This window comes from Metopolophium dirhodum, chromosome 7, assembly GCF_019925205.1.
Source record: "Metopolophium dirhodum isolate CAU chromosome 7, ASM1992520v1, whole genome shotgun sequence".
NCBI classification, from domain to species: Eukaryota; Metazoa; Arthropoda; class Insecta; order Hemiptera; family Aphididae; genus Metopolophium; species Metopolophium dirhodum.
In genome coordinates, this window is record NC_083566.1 from 8,834,943 (window position 1) to 8,859,375 (window position 24,433).

Sequence of the window (24,433 nt, forward strand, 5' to 3'; positions counted from 1 at the left end):
TTATTCATTCAAATAATATTATGTACCTCGTACCTACCAATTATTGTAAGTCATATTTTATCACGAGTGAAAACATATACTTATATTGTTGTACTGTACATAGACACATAGTCTAGGTTTTTTTTCGTTTATTTCTATTTGTCCAAGTGTTCAAACAACATACATTTTAGAATAAAAACGCTTGTATAAATCTCATTATTCATGGCTATATGATTTATTAGATCGGGCAGGTGGTTGTTGTCGCTTGTTCGCGATAAATATAAAATTCTGCCGGTAGGGTCTCTGTTGTTAGACATTTTAATGGACATCTCCGACACCTATAATAGGTAGTCATTTCGACCTAATTGTTTGAGCCATGATTGTTTTACACATGTATTTACCTAACTCTTCATATTTCGTTATTTTTGTAGATATCCACGCAGCAACTATATAGGTATCGCAGATTTCTAGGTATAATTATTTATTATTTGCATATAATATAAGTGTGCTCACGGGAGACGTGGCGAGGGTGTAATATCCTCCCCCCCCCCTTTAGATTTATTTTGTCTGTTGATTTCTCATAATTTATTGTCAACATAAAATGTCATGTTTAAATGTTTTCAATAATGTTTATCTGTGTGATTTATTAATATTTCATATTATATTAAGTAATAAAGTTACCGCCAAAATATTCACGAAAATAACCTCAAATACTGATCAGGGTTACCTCCCATCACATTACAAATATATAAACATCTGCGGCACTGTTTGGCGTATGCGCGTATGCTTGCAACTGCTTAGTGCTGAGTGTTTAATAGTCAATACTCAATATTATACATTTTCTTCCCTGTCGAGTAACGTTTGTGAAATTAATAATTGTAATTTATGAGTTGAATGTAATTTGTAGTGGTTTTCGGGTTATAACTTTTTTTTTGGATAATGTTCTTATGTATTTGTGTTAGTCAGGCGTAAATTGATTAGGCGAAACTATACACCTGAAATTATTAAGTGTATTTTATAATGTGTATCATTGATTTCTAGAAAATTTTTGAAGTTCAGTTATTAAAATTAAAACACAATGGGTAAAAAAGCTCCAAAAATGAAGAGCATTACCAAAAGCAAGACAAAGACTCACAAGCAGAAGGTAAAATCTCATAAGAAAAACAAGAACATTTCAAAACAAAAGTATCGAACAAAACAACGGTCAGAGAGTCAAGACAAATTAAAAAAACCGGAGGCACCTCTTACCGACTATTTGACACACAAATCAAATTACATTGCTGTCCGATTTATATTTGAATGCGGTAAGCTTAAAAATTATAAATCTACATATTTTGAACTACTATGCAGTGTCTTATTTATATTTTATGAATATAGGTATTAAACTGGGTCTTAAACATATAACTATATGCTCAGCAGCAGTTTACTTCCATAAGTTTTATAAACATGTTGATGAAACCGCTTATGACAATTATGTAAGTACTCATTTTTAATTTGTCAATATTTTTCTATTTTCATTATACCTATATTTTAACTGATTACAATACACTATACACCTGTACTCTGTCTTAAAAGAGAACAATCAGTTGGCCGGCTGATTTTTATCAGTGCTTTGCATTAACCACCGACCTGGTGTTAGCGTGATCACGTGGTTCTCGACATGCTAAATGCATCATTCACGATCTATCTGCGAAAAGTGATTGTTCTCTTTTGAGACGGAGTTATAATTATATGAAGTAGGTTTAGCTTTATCATTATTCTTAATTACTTATTATTAAATTTGAATCGTTCTAATAGTCAATAAACTAAATTGCCTACATATTTGTATGGTTAGATTAATACATGTTATTGACCTTTTAGAAATCAGTTCACTACCTATTTATTTTAATATTTTTAAGGAGTTTTTAATCAAAATCAGATTCTTACATACATTTAAAATAAAACCTAATTTTTAAATTTCTAATAAATTAACAACTAGGTAATGAGTAATGATTAAAATATTTCCCCAAAAATCTAGTTAGGTAGTACACTTAAATTAGAAGAGTATTATTTTATGCGATTAAAAGTTATAATAAATATTAAAATTATATTTTTTCTGTTTCACTTTGGATTACATAGTTTCAAACAAATTATTGATCTATATTGGGTTTTAGAAATACATTAATAAAGTATAAATATTGAGTGTTCAAATTATTTATTTTATATTCTATATTTCATATTTTTATTTGTTTTATAATTTACAGATTATTATAGTTAATAGAAAATAACCACATTATGATTTAAAAATTTATAATTTACTGTTGGTGTATACTTAAATTATTATATTTATAATAGTTTGAAGAAAACTTATTGCCTTTAGGAATTAAGTTAATCAACTATAATTTAAGAGTGTAAACAAATGTAACTGATTATCATTTCAAATATTAATAAAGTTACATTTTTTCATACATAATATTTATATACTAGTAAACTATCAATAATTTCTAGTGTTTTGTTTTGTTGTATGTAATATAGTTTTATAATACTTGTTTCATACAACAATGAGAAATGGTTGTCTAGGAAACAAATAGTACATAACATAATTGTATGACTATACAAGACACCTTTTTTATTTGAAATCAATAACCAATAAGTACCAAATATAGAATTTCACTTTACTAACAATGAGATGAATAGTTGATAAGTCCTTTAAGTATGATTCATTATACATTTTAAAAATACAGATATTAACCATATAATAATATAATATGTACAGTTATATAAAATATGTAAAATATAAAAATAATTATTTATTAAATTTAGTATTAACAATCATTATGAATATTGTGCTGAATATTGGCCTTAGATCATATAGTATGGATGGAGCCACAGCGTATTAAATCAATAAAAAAAATGTTGCCGATATCTGCGAATAGTCACCGAATTAGGTGTTCAACATGTGCATGCGCGACACAACTTCTCTCATATTTAACCACATATAGTTTGTTATTGAATATAATATTATATTAAAATAGTATAATACCTACTATAATAATATAATAGCATAATTAACCACAAATTAAGATAGTAAGATTTTAAATAATTCTGTGATAGTAACCTATGGATAATTAAATAAGGAGTTTCATCGCGCATGCGCACATCTATACCTAATTTGGAGACTTGTCGCTAATATTAGCAACAAAATAATATGCTATTTCTACATCCATAGTATATGACTTAAGATATTGGCACTGGTCTATAAAATATAAATATATAATGGGCGTATTAATGAATAAGTTAATACATGTAAAATGTATTAAGTATAAATGGTATGACCACTGGTATGAGTTAAGTGTTAATAGACCAAATATTTAAATAAGCTAAAATTAAAACGAATACACTTATTTTACTATATTACAATTATTCATAATAAAAATAAAAAAATCTAAAAATGGAGTGTATTGTAATAGTTTTTTAAATTTATTTTATAATTAATCAATAAGAATATGATGCAATTATTTAGTAGGCTTTGCATTTTGTACATGAATGATAGTTTGTATTTATTTTACAGATTTTTTTATATTTATACATAAAAAAAATTAGAAATAAAATATTTGTATACCTATAATCTAACCTTGTTGTTTAACGGGTTTTTTGGTTTTACGCAGAATAGTATACAAAATATTTATAAGAGTAAAAAAGTTTGTTTCCATCTGCATTATCACACTTATTGAACTGCATAAAATTATTGTTACGACACTGTGTATGATTTGAGGCACCAAACGTAAGTGTAATTACTAATAATACTGATAACTATTGGTGGTATTAATAATATTTTCAGCATTCTTATTTCATGTAAGTATATCTCATGTTAAAACATGGCATTATAACATTTTATTTTGTCAGGTTACAATATATTTTTAACTGGGTCATTAATTAATTTATTTATTATCGAATAAAATGTTAAGGATTTAATATGAAATTGAAAACAAGTGTCTATAAAAAAACCTAACTCGGACTGCTACTAATTATTTAGAAATATTTACATTTTGGTTGTAATTATATCAAATAATTATTTTGCTTAAAAGATGTTTGCATTGTATGTATCAAAACCCAAACATTTAAAGTAAAACAAATGTTTTTTTACGTCTTAATGTATTTGTGTGTCTATTAACATGTAATAAATGATAATATGATAAGTAAATGACATGTGACAATGTGTTTCCGCCAAAATGACATGATTTTTACATCATACGATTCTCATTTCTATAACCATTTGGCATTTTGATATGCTTGTTGCTGTGAACTTAATTAATTTTTTAGATCATATTGAAGGATCTATCATGCAAAAATATTGGGTTCATCAGTTTTGGCACAAAAATAGTTATAATTGTCGCATTGAATACCCATCAAGACCGAGTACAACTATTCTTCAAAAATAAATAAACATTAAATACTACAGTATTACAAATGTGTTTACGATGAAACTCTGTCTAGCACTAGAAATGACAAAAAGTAGTTAACATGGTACTATTATTGGTGACAAAATATAACATAATACAAATAACACATGATCCTGTTATCCCACACCAGTGGGCACAATAATGTGATTGTCAATATAATTAAAAATATAAATAATAAATATTAGATCACATCTATGTATTAGAACTCCCCAACCTGTTAATTGTTATACTAATATTTAGTATAAATATTGTCGTACTGTGATTAAAATGTAATATCTGTTTTTACAGTCTATAGCTAGTGCAACTTTATACTTGGCTAGTAAAGTACAAGATGAAACCATCAGACTTCGAGATTTGATAAATGTGTGTTACCACACATTACACAGGGATGCAGCTCCATTGCGCTTAGCTGAAGATTATTGGAACTTCCGGGATTCCATTGTGCATGCTGAAATGTTAATCATGAGAATAGTACAATTTGACACTACTTTCGATCATCCACATAATGTAATTAAACTTTTATACCAAACACATATTGCCAACCCCATGAAAGACTTATTGTAAAGAGCTGCATGATTGGATAGCCACCTGCTGTGCTGTAGATACATTTGTTGCTACTTTAATTCATGCAAAGTATAGGAAATATTCGTTTTTATGGATTTTTGAAAATATGCAATATTTTAAACTACAACTCATATACATTAATTCTTTACTTTTAAAATGATGCATTCATACATATTACGTGTGAAAAATTGTAGATATTATTAATGAGTAAATAATTAAAATTAAGCATGGGTTATCATATAGGTGTTTGTTAACAACCTTATACTAGATATTTTAGTCTGTGCTATCATATCTGGTATACTGAATACGATATAATAATAATATGTATTCATTTATGAAAATATATAGTTTGTCTACTGTATTTATGGTGATAATAAATTATTTCATTTAAGTATTTACAGATTTTAACATTTTAACATTCATTATTATACAATTTAGAAAAAGTGCACATAGTATGAAAGAATGCATAATTTTACAAATAACCTATTGTCTATTTCAGAATATTGCATACATTTTCCTAAAAACTTATAGAACATGAATAATCCTTACACAGCGCGGGTTAAAGTAGGAGATAATATAATCATTACCCAGCTTGATTTCCGTTTCATCATAGCCCTCTAACTCTTGATCTCCTTATTTTAGCCTTCATAGTTTTTTGATATCTAACAGTGTTATATTATCTTTACAGTATTTTTTGCACTACGTTCAGACTCTAAGACCAGTTTTCTATTCAAAACATGGCAAGGACATCATTGTATTTAAGAAAGCATATGATTTCTTACACGTACGTTTAATTTCATTGTACACATTTATACATATCTAATTTTGCTATTATGTATAAGTAAAAATAAATTGTTTTTTTTTCAGGATTTTTATCATAGTAGTGATATTCTTCAGTTTAAGGCACAGCATATTGCAATTGCTTGTATTGAACTAGCGATCAAAGTTTATGGCATTCCTTCTCAAATAATTGATTATGAAATTAAACCTTGGTATCAGGTATGTTTCTACTTTTTGCTGCTTTGTTGGTATTTAATAGCTCATTTCAAAAAATGTTGTTGAATTGGTTGAAATTTTTTTCGTTTTAGCAATTATTTGCCAAAAAACGTTATTATATTGTCTACAAAATATGAGCAAAAATTAAATGTATGAAAGATCATTGGAATTTGAGAACAATTTAATTGATGTATATTTTAGCTGATTTTTAAAAGGATACCAATCATTTTGAAGTGATATGTCTCTTCTGTTTCAACATAGCAGGGCTGTTGATATTTAGTCATATTTTAATAACCATAGAATGTAATATTATTCAGGGTCATATAATATAAGGAAATTTGGTTCATTTTATTTCATATAATTTGTTCATATTTAGGACGTCTTAGGATATTGCTTAAAAATATTTTATTATCCTTGAACGTTCTAAAAGTAAAAATTTTAAAGTTTGATAGAAATGAGAAAGTATTGTTTTAAGTATACAAAAAAATTCAAGATTTGAGATTCACATATTTTCTATCTTACTATAAAACTTAACTCATTCATATTTTTTTATTAATATTAAATGTTGAATAAATAGAACTCTTGATAAGAAACATGCTGTAAATCATCAAAACTAAATCAATAATTTAACTTTTTTTCAAGGCATTGGTTGAAGATTTGGACAAGGATACACTTTGGAATGTTATGGCAGCGATCATGGACACGTACGATCTCGAGTTAACTACCAACTAAATGCAATACTATTCCTTTTAATTTGTGTTTGTATTTTGTTTAAATTTTATTAATAATAATTCTTATAAAAAGAAAAAATAAATAATTATAAAAAAAAATCCGATGTAACAGTTTTTTTTGTATCCCACCATTTTTTTTTAAAATTCCTATATACTGTATAACCACATACAAACATTAGCAAAACCTAATAAACTTAAATATTTATAAATCATGTGTATTAAATTTCTTCATTTTATTTTAAAATATATATAAAAAAAAAAAAAATGTTTGAATCATTCTTAAATCTTCGAATATACATTAAATCTATTATTTGAGGGAAGGGAAATCTGGCTTAGTTGTACAAGTCGTCGTCACCATCATCTTGGAACGTAGCTTGATCGCCACCAGTTGTTGCATTATTGGCAGCAGGTTGACCTGTCGTTGACGGGAACCTGAAGTTAGTGCCAAAACCACGAGACTGTTGTAATGTCTGAGAAAACATCTCATATTTGCGTATGTCGTTGTCAGTTACAGAACGGCGCGCATATAACATAGCTTCTTCAAAGTGAGCTTTTGTAATTTCGGGGACAGGATCATCCTCAGCTACATCAGTCTAAATATGGAATGAAATTATAGTATTGTTGAATTAATTTTAAAACATTATTTAACAATTACCTCCATTCCTTGGTTTGAGGCAGCTTCACGCTCACGCCTTATTTCAGCTTCAATACTTTGTCTAATAGCAAGTTTGCAGGCACGTTGACATACTTCAGTCAAGTCAGCACCAGAATAACCATGAGTAACTTTTGCGATGTAATCGAGGTCAACATCCTAATACATAATATATAATATATAAAATACATTTTAATAGTAAAAAAAATAAATATTACCTTGGCAACAGGAGATTTTCTCAAATTAGCCTTGAAAATGGCTTCTCGCGATTTTTCATCAGGCAGAGGAATATAGATCAATTGATCTAAACGTCCTGGACGGAGAATAGCAGGATCAATGATATCTATAATAAACAGTACAATTTACTATTTAGTCATACTTTTAAACTGGGAATATTAAAACCAATAATTACTAAAAGCTAAAAGCTTACCAGGTCTGTTAGTAGCACCAATAATGAAAACATTTTTTTTGGCGCCCATACCATCCATTTCAGTCAAGATCTGGTTGATTACTCTGTCTGCTGCACCACCAGCATCACCAACATTTCCTCCTCTAGATTTAGCAATGGAGTCCAACTCATCGAAAAAAAGTACACATGGAGCTGCAGCTCTTGCCTGTACAAAATTCTCATTAAAAATTGTTAAAGAAAAAAAAAGTTATTAGTGTACTTACCTTATCAAATATATCACGGACATTAGCTTCTGATTCACCAAACCACATAGTTAAAAGTTCAGGACCCTTTACAGATATAAAGTTAGCTTGACATTCATTAGCAATGGCTTTAGCTAATAAAGTTTTACCACAACCTGGTGGTCCGTAAAACAAAACACCTCTAGATGGTTGCATACCAAATTTCAAAAACTTGTCAGGGTGCTCAACTGGATACTACACAAATAAAAAAATATATTAACATAGGTATTGATTAAAAACTTATTTTGATACAACATACCTGAACAAGTTCTTGTAATTCACGCTTCACATTAGCCAAACCTCCAATATCTTCCCATGTAATATTTGGAACTTCGACTATTGTTTCTCTCAACGCACTTGGGCTACTCTTACTCATGGCATACTAAAAAAGTAATAGAAATGTGAATTTTTATTTCAGTAAATAAAAGTAAATTAAAATTACCCTAAAGTTTTCCATGGTGACAGCTAACGAATTCAATACTTCAGCATCAATTTGATCATCTTCTAAATCTATCAAGTCCATTTTTTCACGGATTTGCTGTAAGGCAGCTTCAGAACACAAAGAGGCAAGATCAGCACCAACATGACCATGAGTTTCAGCAGCAATCTAATGGTTACATGAAAATTAATTGTTAAGTAAACAAAATTAACTATTTATAATTTATATTTTGTTTAATAATTTTTACCTGTTCTAAATCAACTTCCTCAGCAAGTTTCATGTTCTTAGTATGTATACGCAAAACCTCTAAACGACCAGTAGCATCTGGTATTCCAATATCAATTTCTCGATCAAAGCGTCCAAAACGTCTTAGAGCTGAATCTATAGAATTTGGGCGGTTAGTTGCAGCCATTACAATGACGTGAGATGATGATTTTAAGCCATCCATGAGTGTTAATAACTGAGATACAATACGACGCTCTACTTCACCATGAGTCTAAATAAACAATTTATAGTTATTACATTAATGATTGACAAATGTTAAATATTTATATCAAATTACTTTTTCACGTTTGGGTGCAATAGCATCTAATTCATCAATGAAAATAATAGCAGGAGAATTTCTATCTGCCTCCTCAAATGCTTTTCTCAAGTTACTTTCAGATTCACCAGCGAGTTTACTCATAATTTCGGGGCCATTGATTAAGAAAAAGAATGCTCCAGTTTCGTTTGCAACAGCACGGGCAATGAGTGTTTTTCCTGTTCCAGGAGGTCCATATAACAGAATTCCTCTAGGTGGCTTTACACCAATAGCCTTGAATAAACTTGGATGTCTGAGTGGGAGTTCGACCATTTCTTTAATCTGTGCCAATTGTTTGCGGCAACCTCCAATATCATCGTAACCGACTGTGTTTGATGCTTCTTCTTCTTCCTAAAGATTTAATTGAATTATAAGACCTGCGGTAAACCACCAATTATGTATTTAAGTTACCTCTCTTTTGATCGGATCCCCTTCACAATGAATAACTGTGTCATAAGCAACTATACAATATGGTGATGGATCAGTTTCGACAACTTTGAATTCTACAGCTCTCATGCCTCCACGAACAATGAAATTATCATCTTTATGTATAGGTCTATATGCTTCTAAGAAGTAAGGTTTAAGAAAAACTTCAAACAAATTTCTATAACAAAAATTTGGCTTATTAATAAATATAAATTTAAGAACACAAAAGTTCAGTGAATTTTACCCAGTTAATCCTTCTACAGTGTCATCAATTGGAAGCACATGAATACGTTTTCCATACTTTACATCAGGACATTGTTGAATTTGAACAATATCTGATATTCTGACACGTAAATTATTACGCACAACTCTATTCATACGTACTTTTTCATCGGGGCAAGTTTCATCGGATAATACAATACAAACTGATTCTTTACGGCGTTTGCCTTTTAGCAACACAGTATCTCCACGGAAAAGTTGTAATTCATCCATTTTAGCCTTAGATATAAAACAAATAAATAATTGATAACAACTTCTAGATTCAAACTTATAAGATACATTTATATGTAGTCAATAAGTAACTTAAATTGAGTTGGAAGTTATATTAATTATTTTTAGATTAAACAATAATTGTTGGTAGGTACCTGAGATAATGCAATGACTGAATTATCATCGTTGATTGCTTCTTCTACAATGAGCCTATTTGGACGATCTTTTTGCTTCAAAATCGCAGTTGCTAACTCCTCACTAAAAATTAATTAAATTATTTATTATGTTACATCATTATACACATATTAATTTGACAGTTCAGAAAAGTTAATATTAATGTTAAATAAATTTAGTGACTCAACATTTTTTCAGTAAAACAAGTTAAAAATGTATAATCCAAATAGGTACCTAATTATTTGTGTAAATTTTTTTAATAATAGCAATTTTATAAATCTGACAATTTGGAAATAAGTGCTAATAATTTTGATAAATGAAAATAAAATTATTTATATTTTAAAAATGATTCTTTACCAATCTGGGTAGGTAGGTAATTTGCTAAAGGTAACATTTCAATTATATTAAAAGTACCTATGTATATTTCATGTTATAATTATTGTATTGCACTTATCGATTTGTTGATAAGATACAATAAAATAAATGTTAACATTTAATTAGTTGAAGAAATTACCAACGTTGCATAGTGTCTAAATTTAATTGAATAGTAATAAAAGTAGATACCAAACTAGAAAAATTTACCATGACATGGTAAAAAGACAGAGATGTTTATTTTTAGGTCACAAACAAAAAAATGATCCCAAAACAAATTTATTTAGTTATGTAAATATTTCTTTGTTAAGATATTTCAGTGTATTGTCTATAAGTTTTCACAATGCCCGGGTCTTATTAGAACCTAGAACGATCAATTGATGTACCAATACCTACGTTAAAATACTAAACATTTTTTGGGAGGTGGACATTTAATACAACTCATGTTTGTACATGTGTGTCAAAGTGGTCGTTAGATGACAAAGTGCTGGTCATCATCATCGCGCTAACTGTATTTCCGTATACGCCAAATGCGATTTTCCGGTTGTTCCGGTGTGAGGCCCCAATTCCACCGGATACAACTACCATTCCTGAGAATCTTAGTACCGAAAACACAGTCGTGTTCAGTCACGGTAAAATAACGATACACGAAGGCGTGGACATCGGGGATGGAATCGGGAGGAGGGTTTTCTCGGAGCGGGACGTTTTCTTTTACTTACCCTTTTGCTGGTTCGGACATGGTTAAGGTAAGCTGCGGCCTGGTTTTTACGTTCGAAAATTGTCTACACCGAAATCAACGGGCAGGCTGGATATGAATATCGGCGATTCCGGTGACTCGTCCACGTACACTGGTCCTTATGAATAATGTAAAACGAACGATGCGTTCGATGATATTTTTATATACGTGTATCAGACGAGACTACAACCGACGGGGGGGGCTACTGACGAATAATAAAAACGGAAAACTGTGACACAAAGTCACAAAAGCGAACAACAACGCTCGTTACGATATGCTTGTGTGAGTGAGACACTAAGGCGTTAGTGTGTGTGTGTTGTGTGTAAATGTGTAATTTAGTGGTTCGTTGCGGCAGTGGTGGCGGTAGGGACCGGGAAATCAAAAAAGCACAATCATGCCGTGGCCTAAGATGGCGGCCGGTGAGGGAAAAAAACGGTCGTACCAACCGGTCGGTCGTCGGTCGAACGTGTTTCCAAGTGTGGTAATTGCGAGTTGCATAATATAGAACGTAATCGTCACAGAACAATAATTATGTATATTCTATAATTGTTTGTTACGATTTTTTTTTATAACAAAATCTACGTATATGCTGGCGTCCCCCCCGTTACCCATCCATCAGCAGGCGCCGACAATCGGACCACATTATTAAACGCAAATGACAACACTGTGTCTGTGCCGCCCGCTGATAGTACGCATCAATTAATGTTTACGCCATGATAACGTCTGGTCTGAATGTGTGATAATCGTAGGATCTTATTATTGTGAGATTGTCTAATTTCTATATTATTCTATAATCTACTGTCTATTATAATTACTAATTAGGTAATATTAAATATTGTATTGTGGATCGTGTACGACGAACGTCGCATTTTATTATTTTTATCGTTTGTTTCCCTCAATTTTATTCTTTTTATTTTTTGGAAGTATTTTAATTATTAGGTATATTCATTTATATATCTTTCCTATATTTTTAAATACATAATATATCCGTTTTTCTTTGCTCTGTATTTATCTCTGACTAGTCGCCGTATAAATTATATTACATTAACGGATGTTACAATAAATTATAAAAGTTACATATACCTATATCTGTTGTCAATCAAGCTTCTCGCACCGTAACGCCGGACATTTGTCTTTCAAGATGGCCGGATTAAAAGGTAATTGCACAGGCATCGTGATTTATTGTTACCTTCAAAATCATCAATAATAGTTAATACTTTTATTGCGGTAGTATGTCTATGATTTGACGTTGGCTATAATATAATGTACAATTATTTATTATGTGACGGGTTTGATACACAAAATACATTATACAAGTATAATAATTAGGTTAATAATTAACAGTTATGTACACATTTAAGAATATATTCAATATACTCTATCAAAGAACAAGATAATAGACAAAAAAATGAAACGTGATATATTTAACACAATATTAATAATAATAAAACTAAGGTTTTTTTAATGTAAGATAGATGAAGAAATAAGACTGACATTTTGGAGCAATTTGTATGAAAAATGTGTGGTTGATATAAGGCAGTAATTCTTGTAAGATATATTATGATTATATAAAATTAAATAATATCTATGAATGATACCAAAAACAGCTACTCTGAGTTTTCTGTCTAATAGAATAGTGTATATTTAGAGATATATATTTAGAGATTATGAAACTTGCCAAGTTCTCGGATCAATTATTTCAATCAAATATTAATAGGTAGCTCATGTAAATATTGCTAGAAATGGGATGACCGTGCGATATTATAAAATGGTTAAAGTTACCTGGTGAGTTCTTTCCTTCTCCATTTAAAAATTAATAACAACTATCAGAAATATTAAATATTTTTTTTTCTGATATAAAAATCCTTGTTCTTATAGGCGCAAAGTGTTACTCAGTTGGGCTTTTTAAAAATTACTAACTTCTAAATTCTAATTACTTCATGGACTTTGATCATGACTTTTTTTTGATTTTTCTGTTGGATTAGCGATTTATACAATTTTTGTATGATAAACTTAAATAATCCCCCCACTCCGTATACCAAACAATTCGTGGGCCACCTCTGACTCCGATAAAGCCAACATTTTCGCCGAACACTTAGCTAACGTTTTCAAACCACATAATATCATCCTAAATAAAACTCATACTCTAAATATTACTAGATTTCTTGAATCCCCTCTTCCCATGTCCATCCCTGCTAAACATTCTAGCCCGGGTAAAATTCAATACATCATCCGCAAACTCCCAACCAAAAAAGCCCCTGGGCACGACCTAATAAGCAACTTAGTTGTGAAACACCTCCCTGAAATATCTAGCACTAATTTTCAACTCTATGTTTCGTTTATCCTACTTTCCTACAGCCTGGAAACATTCAAACATAATCCTAATTCCAAAACCAGATAAGCCGCCTGATATCCCATCTTCCCATAGAACAATTTCTCTCCTCCCCATATTCGCAAACATTTTTGAAAAAATACTCCTCAAAAGGCTACTACCACTATCGGACAAATTCAACATCATCCCAAACCACCAATTTGGAAACAGGTCCAAGCACTCCACCGCACTGTCGACTTAATTTCTACCAGTATGGAATCAAAACTTTACTGTGCGGCTATACTCCTTGACGTGGCTCAGGCCTTCGACAAGGTGTGGCATGAAGGATTTCTCTTCAAGCTAAAAAAATTCCTCCCTGCCCCTTACTACCTTTTTTTAAAATCATACCTCGAAAATCGCACCTTCTGTGTTCACGTTAATAACAGCTACTCATCAAATTTCCAAATACAAGCTGGAGTCCCTCAAGGAAGTGACATAGCTCCCTTCTTATACTCTATATTCGCCCACGACACTCCAACCTCTCCACATACATCACTGGGTACATACGCTGACGACACGATAATCCTGGCTTCCAACAATGACCCTCAGGTAGTATCTCTTTGGCTACAAAATCATCTTAACTCGATTCAATTATGGTCAAACCGCTGGAAGATCAAAATAAATGAAGCCAAATCATCTTTTATCACGTTCTCTCTTAGACCAGGTGACTGTCCCTCTGTATCGTTCAATAATAACCAAATTCTAATCACCCCAACAATAAAATACCTGGGTTTGACCTTTGACAGGCGCCTCACATGGGCCTAACACCTTAAAATCAAAAGAAAAACAGTTAACTCCAGGACTCCATTTACTCTGCCCACTTCTTAGATCCAAGACATCATTAAAAAATAAACTACTAATATACAAAGCCATCATCAGACCCGTTTGGTCCTATGGCATCCAGATTTGGGGCTCTGCCAAACCCTCCTACACGAGAACAATTCAGGCGTTCCAGACGTTCCAGTCTATCTGTCTGAGGCAAATTGTCTCTGCTCCATGGTTGATCATAAATAATGATCTCCACAAAGATCTAAATATTCCGTCACTCTCTCAGCTAACAAAGTCCCACTACGTATCCTTTCACTCCAAGTTAATCCAACACTACAATCCACTAATAAAACGCCTATCTTCTCTAATAATCCCTGATAACCCCCAGAGACGTCTAAAACGCTCCTGGCCTAGAGACCTTCTAATTTAATCTGTCGGGTGGCACTACTGAGTTTCTGTACTGTCATTCTCGATATGTAAAAAATAAATACTTTATCAAAATTACTTATTGTACTAAACTGTTGTATAGATTGTAATTATATTTTAATTAATAAAAAAAAAAAAAAGCTTAAATAATAATTGAATTAAGTTTAACATGAGGACTTGATGAGATAAGCCGCCCACTAACGATATTTTACTAATTATTTCTTCTATAACCAATAGCAACTGTTTATAAACAAAAATGTCCTCCCTAAATCTCGAAATCCCCGTTTGGGCATCTTCCTGGGTTGGACTTACTGGATCCAATTGTGAATTTACATCATCCCGGGAACCACTCAAACACACACAAAAAATGTCATCAAAATCGTTAAGGAATGCATGAAAGACAGACAGACAAACATTCATTTTTTATATATACACAAATGTACCCTAGGGTACTATAAGAATATATGCTACAAATAATATGAATATCAATTAAAAGTGTGAGGGAAGAATCTATATATATTTTATTTTCTCTTTCAGTGGTCATTATTTATTAGGTATTATCATTAAGAAGGTCTCTACACCAATTTTAGAGGCTTTATAAATTAAATCTAAATAGTATTAAACATTATATTTTTAATCAGTTATAGTGTATATTATATAATATATTATTTTATAGTTTTAAAATTAAGTATCAATAACATATACATTTATATTGTATTTTCTTTTGTTTCATGATCTCCTTGGTTACTTCAATATGATGTTAAATAGCGTAAGTGTCAATTGTATTACATTATAAAATAGATTTATATTAAAGGATAAAAGTACAAATTAAAATGTGTTGTTTGGAAATTGGTGTATATGCTCTGTGAGCTCTTTAAATTAAAACTATTGTGTTTTAGTGACGTACATTAATTTTAATTGTTATACTTCTTTACAGTTTGATGAGTTTGGCTTTCGCTGGTTCCATTGGTATGACTTTAGTCATATTAGCATGTGCATTGCCAGATTTAAAGTAAGTCATTAGGCAGTTATTATTTATTGCTTTTATAGACTATAGCTATTTTAGTTAGTATTTTGACATAATTATAATATTTTTAATAAAAATTTCTTTGTTTTAGTTCTTGGTGGCCATTCATAGTAGTGATATTTTACCTGCTGGCACCATTACCGACCATGCTGATGAAACGGTTCAATGATTACTCAGGATCCGGTAATGCCAATATGGATTTAGCTGTATTTATTACAATGGGTATAGTGGTATCTTCATTTGCATTGCCTATAATAATGGCCAGAGTTAATGCAGTAAGTTCTAATTGATTTTAAATATTTCTGTTACTTTCAGAATTATATTTTTTTTCAACTTTGTTATATTGTTTTTAGATTGCATGGACAGCCTGTAATTTTACATTGTGTGGGAACATAGTTGTGTATTTGACATTTATAGGGTTTTTCTTAACTTTATATCAAGAAGATACTGATTATAGTTTATGGTAACTTATTAAATTATTCTTAAATGTTCAAATGCTTATTCCTTAATTTGATTTGAATTAATAATATTAAATATTAAATAGTCAGTATCCTGAAAACAGGTACATCCTTAGTTTATGTATGATTTAATTTAATTTATTTACTCGTATAAATAGAAAAATATTATTTTTTGCCTAGATAAAATGCAACTTACTAGATGGATCAAAGGATTGCTAATTACCTATACTTTTTGATAGAAACTTCTATTATTTTATTTTAAACAAAATCCACTTAAGATTAAAGTATTTTTAAACTTAACTATTATACATTATTATGATAATTTAAAATTTAAGATTGTACTGAGATAAGTAATATATTTTTAATGATACATGGTTTGAGTTCATATAATTATATTGGTTTTTATGTAAACTTGTATTAAACTAAAAATAAATGATGTTTTTATATTGTACTTTGGTTTTTAAATTGTAAAAGATCAAGGCAATATACATTATCAGTTTAACATATTGTTGTTGGTACTCAGTAATATAGTTATTGAAAGTCTACTCAATTACCACACATTATATTTTAAGAGTTCACTATTTATTTCATTATTGTAAATGAATTTTGAATTTTGAATTACAAATTTGTGTACTGTGAACTTTGTATATATTTTTATTTATAAGATATTATTTTTAGTTTAACTGTTTTCTTATAGTTTTGAATTACTGATATAATTAATTTATTATTATTATGATTTTATAAATATTTTTCTTTCATATTATAAAACGTTTTTAACAGTTGTTGTTAATTTGAAATATTTAAGTTTTATACTTTATGTATGTGTATTAGAATATAGAAATTTAAGGACCAATGTAAAATATAACACCATAGAATATTTGATCGAAGAAAACTAAATGAAAATTTTTAACACTAATCAATTTACAAAAACATTTCAGTTCTTAAGACTACATTTATCAATCCTCTTCTATAAAAAAAGATGTAAACATTTCTAATGACCAACTTTGATTTTTTTCATTAAATATTTAAATTTTATTAAAAAATGTATTATGCCATGTTTAATGTGCACTGTATGTTTTTAAATTATAGAAAATTCAGCATTGAAACCTGGTAGCATGTATGTTTGTTATGGTTTTTTATGTCATAAGTAGACTGTTAACATTTCTTGCCTAATGGCTGATACGAAAAACAAGAGAACTAGTTTAAATGGTCTATATAACCATATTATTTAATGAATTTCATATATATAATATATTATGAGCATATTAAGAGTACGCTACACAGACATTTGTGACTCCGTCTTATAAGTGTGTAACATCACAAATTTTATGCTCAGCAGATCAAATTTAGCTCCGTTAGTTTAAAAATTAGAGTGAATTGACCTCTTATAAAATTTAAGGCATCTCATAGGATTTTTATTGTATTTAAATTTTAAAACAAGATGAGTATTTTAAGATGTTCTAATAATTTACTATTTTAAAATACTCATAACTCTCTTTAAATTTAAAATATAATACAAATCCTATGAGATGCCCTAGATAATAATTTTATCTTTAAATATTATTAGAGGTAAATTCACTGCAATTTTTAAACTAACTGAACTAAATGTGACCTGCTGAGCGTAAAATTTGCTATGTTACGCATTTGTAAGACGGAGACAACAAATGTCCGTGTAGCGTTCTCTTAATGTAGTATGTACAATAAATTAATAACTGTAGTAGAACAATTTATAATTTCTGGACATAATATGACATTTATTATTTGCTACATCTCAGTTTTGTTATTTCTATTCATATTCTCTTTTTAGATCATTTACTGTAATATTGGTACACTTTTGGAGTTACATAAGTATTAGTGACTACTGTGGAAAATTATGTAGTTAAAGGAGTTAAGTAATATATTTGTTCTGTGGTAATATGTAGTGATATCAAATATTTTAAAAGCTAAGGGGAGACTTTTGGGGGGGCCCTATTTGCGCCAATGGTCGTTGTGCACGTCAACGTAAAAACTTGATAATTCGAAGGTGTTGAATAAATACGGAATCCGAGGAGGAGGATGAAAATTTGCAAAAACGTTCTCCAACGATCATAAATGAGTAATCTTTGTCAAATGGTAAAAACTGCGCAGGGGCGTATTTAAGGGGGGGGCTAAGCCCAGTTGTAGCTAATACAATTATATTTCAAGAAATCTTAGATGGCCGAACTGAGACAGAAAAGAAATCGTATCTATCTCAGTGTCTGGCCGTGATTTTTATCACCAGCTTCCACTGCTACCGAAAGATTCTATATCTCTTATCTATCTTAAATCGTGGTTAAGCGTGAAATTGTCATGGTGATAATACTGATAAAATGATAAGAAGAGAACTATTATATCATATTTAATAACGTTAAAAAAAATTACATATCAAAAGAAGAATGGGATTTTGATGAACTAATAAACATTGCTATTGAATCAGTACTACAAAATTTAAGAAAAATGTTAAAAGTAGCAAAAGTAGCATTAATATTTCCGGTTATTACAGTTACTTGTGAGCGTTCCTTTTCTACTATGAGGAGAATTAAAACCTGGCCGAGATCTAGAATGGAACAAAATCGTTTTGATAATTTGGCAATACTAAACATTGAAAAAGATTTACTGAAGAACTTAAACAAAGAAAAAATTCTTGATGAGTTTGCCAAAAAGCCAAGAAAATTAAAATTGTAATATTAGGTATGTACCTAATGTAATTTGTATGACTACTATGACTATATTTCAAATCTAATGACAAAATATTACTATTGTACATATATCTATTTGAGAAATTGTTTTATAATATAATATAATAACTTTTATAATATATTAATTGTGAATTGCTATGTTGTATTCAAATTTGTTCTTATTAATGAATTATGTTTAATTGAATAAACTAAAAAGTCATAATTAAATAGTGTTACTTTAATTATAAATAAACAAATAATAATATAAAACAAATATAGGTAATAACTAAAAGTAAGAATTTTGCTTGTAATTTTCATAGGTATTTAGCCCCCCCCCCCCCTTGTTTTACAACCCTAAATACGCCCCTGAAACTGCGTGGCTTAAGATCAATAGAAATCTTTGTAGGAAAATATAAGCTTAAGCACCAGGTGGTGTGGGTTGGGTTAGTTATATTAGCGAGTCAGATTACCAAATTCCGGTACCTCCTTTAATCGAATAAATTATTACTGGCAAAGTAATGATAAATAATTAGAACAATATTTTACCAAAGGTGCCTGCTTGAAGTCAGGATCACGAGGCTATACATTACAGGTACCTGCCTAGGTATATCACATTACTAAATCATACAATATACATAATAATTAATAACCATATGTGTGAATCAACAAATTTGCGACTATGTTTCCACTTTAATTATCATACAGTACCTAGTAGTAGTTATTAATGTATCATTTTAATGTTCACAATTGGGTAGGTAACAATTTAATAGAAATTATATTTATGTAAAGGTTTTAATAATAATCATAGATGTTTCATTAAAAACTTATTTTTCATCTATTATAGAATATTGTAAAGCCTTGGAAGGATATCTGCTCTCTGTATGTTACTTATCTATATTTGGCTCACGCGCAACATAGACGAAACGCATTCACGCAAAATATTTTTTTTTGTCTGATCAATCTTAGAGTAAAGTCCCACTATTAAAAAAAATACAGAAAACAATATTTTTGAGGGTATGACATAAAATCTATTTGTCTAAATATTGTCTATAAACCATTTTAAATCCATTTCAATTTACAAATTATATTTATTTTTAAGTTGCATAGGTAATATGAAGTCTAATAATAATAAAACATTAAATCGATATGTCAAACCCTTATAAATATTATTCTGTATAATTTTTGTAATTGGTGATTTTACTTTAAGATTACTCATAAATCATAAAAATGTTTTACATGATTGCGTTTTATCGATGTAGCATGTGGGTCTGAGAGAGAGAACAAATATTGTGCTGACATCCTCTTAAGAAAATTAACTTATCCTTTCAAAACACAATCTTGGGAATCCTTTATTTACCAATGACCACCATGTTTATTTAAATGTCAAACAAATATTTATAATTTGGATTAGAGGCTGAGAATCACGATAGCACATCGATATTGAATTCGCTGGTCAACCACCTGTATTATTATGGTAATAATATGGTCAACATTTAATCGATATAAATGGTTTGTGTTCCCCGCTAGATACCAAACGATTATATCTTCCTGCCAATGGCGTAGTTTCTAAGGGGGGGGGGGGAAATCAAAACCTTAAAATAAATTAAATTTGTAGGTATTGTTTACACTATAAACAAAAATGGAAATAATTTGTATACTTATTAAAGAACAAATTAATTATATGCTGAAATAAATAAAATATTTAACATCTTTATTTATAGTAATTTATTGAAAATAACTTATATAAATATAAGGTAAATGAGGGCATGTCCCCTCAGTCCACTCCGGGCTACACCACTGCTTCCTACATACCTACACGGCGTAGGTACTATAAATATATTTATATATGTCTTGCTTATACAGTTATACTTAAGCTTAAACATGACCTGATTGAAAGTAATAATTCAACGTACCTACATTTATAAATTTGTTATCTCAGATATTTTTATAACATACAAAAATAAATATTAAAATTTAAAATTTAGATTTTTTTAGCTAACCAAAATTCTATTAGGTATGTAGGTACCTACTGTAATAAAAATGTTATCTAATACAGTTATAATCATCCAAAATAAAAACGTATTGACGAAGACAAACATGAACTGACAACCATTATAATATTACCTATTATATAATTAGATAAGTAGATAAGTAGATCATCATGACGTGTATCACTTCGATGAGAGAAACAGATAATTAATTCATAAACGGAGGACGTACTTATTGTGGAGTACCTACCAAATATGAAATATTAATGGAAATTGGAAAGATTAAAGAGTAAATAATCATAAAACGACCATAGAAAAATATATATTACAATTTACCACAAGAGCACATCAATGATTCAGGGCTTAGTGAGATTTATAAAGCGAGTTGATTCTTAAAATATAAAGTAGCGATGGCGTATTAAATTCGTTACGATGTTATGTGCTATTGTTTGAGAAAGTTAACCTCAAATATTAAGAAACACACTCATATTGTCATATGCTTAGTTTTTAGTTTTTATATAATATTAATTAACAACATTAATTAATTGATTTTTTAAGACAACATTATTTTGGAATTCAAATTAATAAAATAAGACTCCTCGTATACCTATCTACCTATATAATAATATTGTCTATTGTTATACACACACATAACGCATGCCATATATATTATATATATATATTTTTTTTTTTTAATTGATCTTGAGCCCGGCAGCTGAGGCCATTAGCTATTTTTTAGTTTTACTGTAGGTTATTAAGTCGGTAGGGGGAGGAACACGTGTGTGTTGGGTTTGGCAGAATTTTTGATTGGGCACCCGTAGGTATCTGCCATGCCCGGGTGGGGGATGGCGGCACTTGTTCTCCGGACACCGTGACTTGCACGGAGAAAAATGCCGCCCGGTGGTCGAGAATCGAACTCGGACCGGCTGTGCCGAATCTTTCGCGTTAGACCGCTCGGCCACCTCGTCCCCCATATATTATATATTATACAGGCGCGGACTGGTAAAATAGGGCAAGGGATGATACACAATTTAAAGGGCAAATTTAATACATGTAGATCATTTATAAAATATTAATATATTTTATTTTGTTTTAAAAAAATATTGAATATACGTTAAAAACGTATAAATAAGTACCAAGTTACAACTAACTTTCAATCAAAGTTGTACAATATTATAGATTACTAGTAATCGTAAATTGGTAACAATCTGCTGTTCATTAGGTGTCTAGAGTCTTTAAATATATAATAAATAATATTAGGCAAATATATTTTAGGGCAAGGGATGCTATAGCATCCCAGCCAGTCCACGTCTGATATTATATATCTATAAAGAATTCAGGAATACAACTCAAGCATATATTGTATTACTTTGGGTAAACGTTAAAGGAGTGTGTTAGAAGGTAAACAATGTGAACATATTATAATAGCGCTCTTGGGAGCGAGTTAAGAAAAATGTATGTATTTAATATGACGTTTATTACGTTTTAACTGCTTTTTAGATAGAACAAAATTTAAAAATTAATTTTAATAAGTTTTGTTGTATGTAGATTTATTATCAATATTGATGTCAACATACCTATTTATAAATAAACAATAAAAATAAATGAGCATTTTGAAGATGGATGAGAATATTAGGTATACCTATAGTTAACGAGTCAATAGAATTCAAAGAATAGGATACATAGAATATAAATTAAGAATAATATAATACAACGGTAATAGAAGTAAAAACTCTTCAAAGAAATCTTGTTCCATTTTCACATGCTGGTATATATTTTGATACACTCGACTTTATTTTTCTAAAATTTCTCAAAAAGAAGTTTGGGTATAAATCATCAATTACTCGGTCTCTGTGATTAGTGTGATTTGTATGTTACGGCGTATGCAGTTATAATGTTACAACAATTAATGTATTGAATTGTATCATGAGAATCGATTCGTTGAAAACAGTTGATGTTGAATTTTGCAAGATGAGGTAGGAACGTGCACGTAAAAGAACATTCGTATCACTATTAAGTATTTTAATGAATATTTTCTTTAAGACATCTGACTCTATAAATTATAATAACAAATTAATGAAAAAACAAAATAGTAGGTACTTGGTATATATTTGTTGGTATAACTTGGGTTCAAACTACTTTCTATACATTGCTGATATCTCTAGAAACAATCTAATACAATCAATTGAGTAGTTTTTAAGTCTATATAACTTATATCATATTAGCTACAAACATACAAACATACAAACATTGCCTTTTGATATACACCTGAATAACAAACAGTAATGAAATTTCTTTTTTATCTAAAAAAAAAATTAACGTATCATAGCAACGTACCGTATTTTATTTCCGTATGGCTGTATTCAATGGCTGCTCTATATAAGTATAAACTATAAAATATTCGATTTTCATTTGTCAAAACGATATTCACGTGTAAGCCACCTTATGGCAACCTATAGATAGGTTCAAACCTATAGGGATTAAAAAAAGAAGCTAAAAACACCTTCCGAGTCTCAAGGAATCTATTGATACAACTTTTATTAAAATCACTCCACTTGTTTCTCAGATTACCCAATAGTAAAAACTAAAAATTCATTTCACATACTATATTATATATTTAGAAAAGTCTTACGATTTTCTTTTAAACTTTAAAACTATATAATACTGGTGTATTCCTATTTTATCTATCAATATTACCTGGACAGAGTCCATAACATTTTTAAAATCTGATTCACGATGTCATCTATGTATTAAAAAAACCCATAAAGATTGAATGCGAGTGGACCTGAAATCAAAAAACACTCGATTCTTATGATACTATATGTATACAAATATACAATGACGTATGCAATACAATATACATACATTATACAGATTACAGGGTGTAACAGAAAGATCTCACAAATAAAAATAAAAAAGGTGGATAAGTGGATGTCACACTGCTGTACAGTAGGTTACAAGTGGGTCACTGTAATGGATGGTGTTAAATTTGAATTCAATGATATAATATCATTGTATAAGAAAAACGATTCTAAGCGAAAACAGTCAGTCAGCCTATGATATTACCAAGTATATTTGATGATATTATTTTGAATAAAGTAATTTATATATAACCTATTTACGTGGAGCCTTGTTTTAAATTTTCAATCCTTAGCCGTAAAAGTTAAACATTTTATACATTTTTAACTACAAAATAATTAATAAATTATAAATTTGATAAATGTTGTCAAAATTTGAACTTTAAATGCTTATAAATAAAAACTGTGACTAAGGATTTTTAATTTTTTTCATCTGCTTATGAAACAATAACCTAGGCGCCTTCTATTAAATTTTCAAGCTTTTTTACTCAACAGATAAAATTTTATTGATATTTATAGAAAAAAAAACTAAAAAAATTGAAGACTGACAATGTCCGTAAACAGCTCAAAA

General features: G+C 29.5%; 3 protein-coding genes across 5 annotated transcripts; 2 read left to right on the top strand and 1 right to left on the bottom strand.

Annotated features, from left to right (window-relative positions):
• The first annotated feature begins 781 nt into the window (after positions 1 to 781).
• On the top strand, positions 782 to 6,921 carry LOC132949357 (cyclin-Q). 2 transcript variants are annotated; one of them, XM_061020215.1, is made up of 6 exons: positions 782 to 1,283; positions 1,357 to 1,454; positions 4,710 to 4,928; positions 5,674 to 5,769; positions 5,853 to 5,984; positions 6,074 to 6,921. In XM_061020215.1, exons 1-6 carry the CDS (start codon positions 1,058 to 1,060, stop codon positions 6,116 to 6,118), a joined length of 816 nt encoding a protein of 271 aa, XP_060876198.1. In that variant the 5' UTR covers positions 782 to 1,057; the 3' UTR covers positions 6,119 to 6,921. The 2 variants fall into 2 exon arrangements, with proteins under 2 accessions (XP_060876198.1, XP_060876197.1); XM_061020214.1 differs by having other exon boundaries at positions 783 to 1,283; positions 6,624 to 6,921.
• Positions 6,922 to 6,926: 5 nt separating this feature from the next.
• Positions 6,927 to 11,602, bottom strand: LOC132949356 (transitional endoplasmic reticulum ATPase TER94). Its single transcript, XM_061020213.1, has 13 exons — positions 11,254 to 11,602; positions 10,144 to 10,246; positions 9,744 to 9,997; positions 9,485 to 9,677; positions 9,056 to 9,424; positions 8,741 to 8,989; positions 8,497 to 8,661; positions 8,314 to 8,436; positions 8,037 to 8,249; positions 7,795 to 7,978; positions 7,583 to 7,707; positions 7,368 to 7,523; positions 6,927 to 7,305 (listed from the first exon to the last, which is right to left on the bottom strand). Exons 1-13 carry the CDS (start codon positions 11,271 to 11,273, stop codon positions 7,045 to 7,047), a joined length of 2,415 nt encoding a protein of 804 aa, XP_060876196.1. The 5' UTR covers positions 11,274 to 11,602; the 3' UTR covers positions 6,927 to 7,044.
• Positions 11,603 to 15,653: 4,051 nt separating this feature from the next.
• LOC132949358 (leptin receptor gene-related protein) lies at positions 15,654 to 19,244 on the top strand. 2 transcript variants are annotated; one of them, XM_061020217.1, is made up of 6 exons: positions 15,654 to 15,700; positions 15,773 to 15,847; positions 15,954 to 16,137; positions 16,216 to 16,325; positions 16,407 to 16,435; positions 16,501 to 19,244. In XM_061020217.1, the coding sequence occupies exons 1-6, from the start codon at positions 15,669 to 15,671 to the stop codon at positions 16,554 to 16,556; spliced, it is 486 nt and encodes a 161-aa protein (XP_060876200.1). In that variant the 5' UTR covers positions 15,654 to 15,668; the 3' UTR covers positions 16,557 to 19,244. The 2 variants fall into 2 exon arrangements, with proteins under 2 accessions (XP_060876200.1, XP_060876199.1); XM_061020216.1 differs by lacking the exon at positions 16,407 to 16,435.
• The last annotated feature ends 5,189 nt before the right edge of the window (positions 19,245 to 24,433 follow it).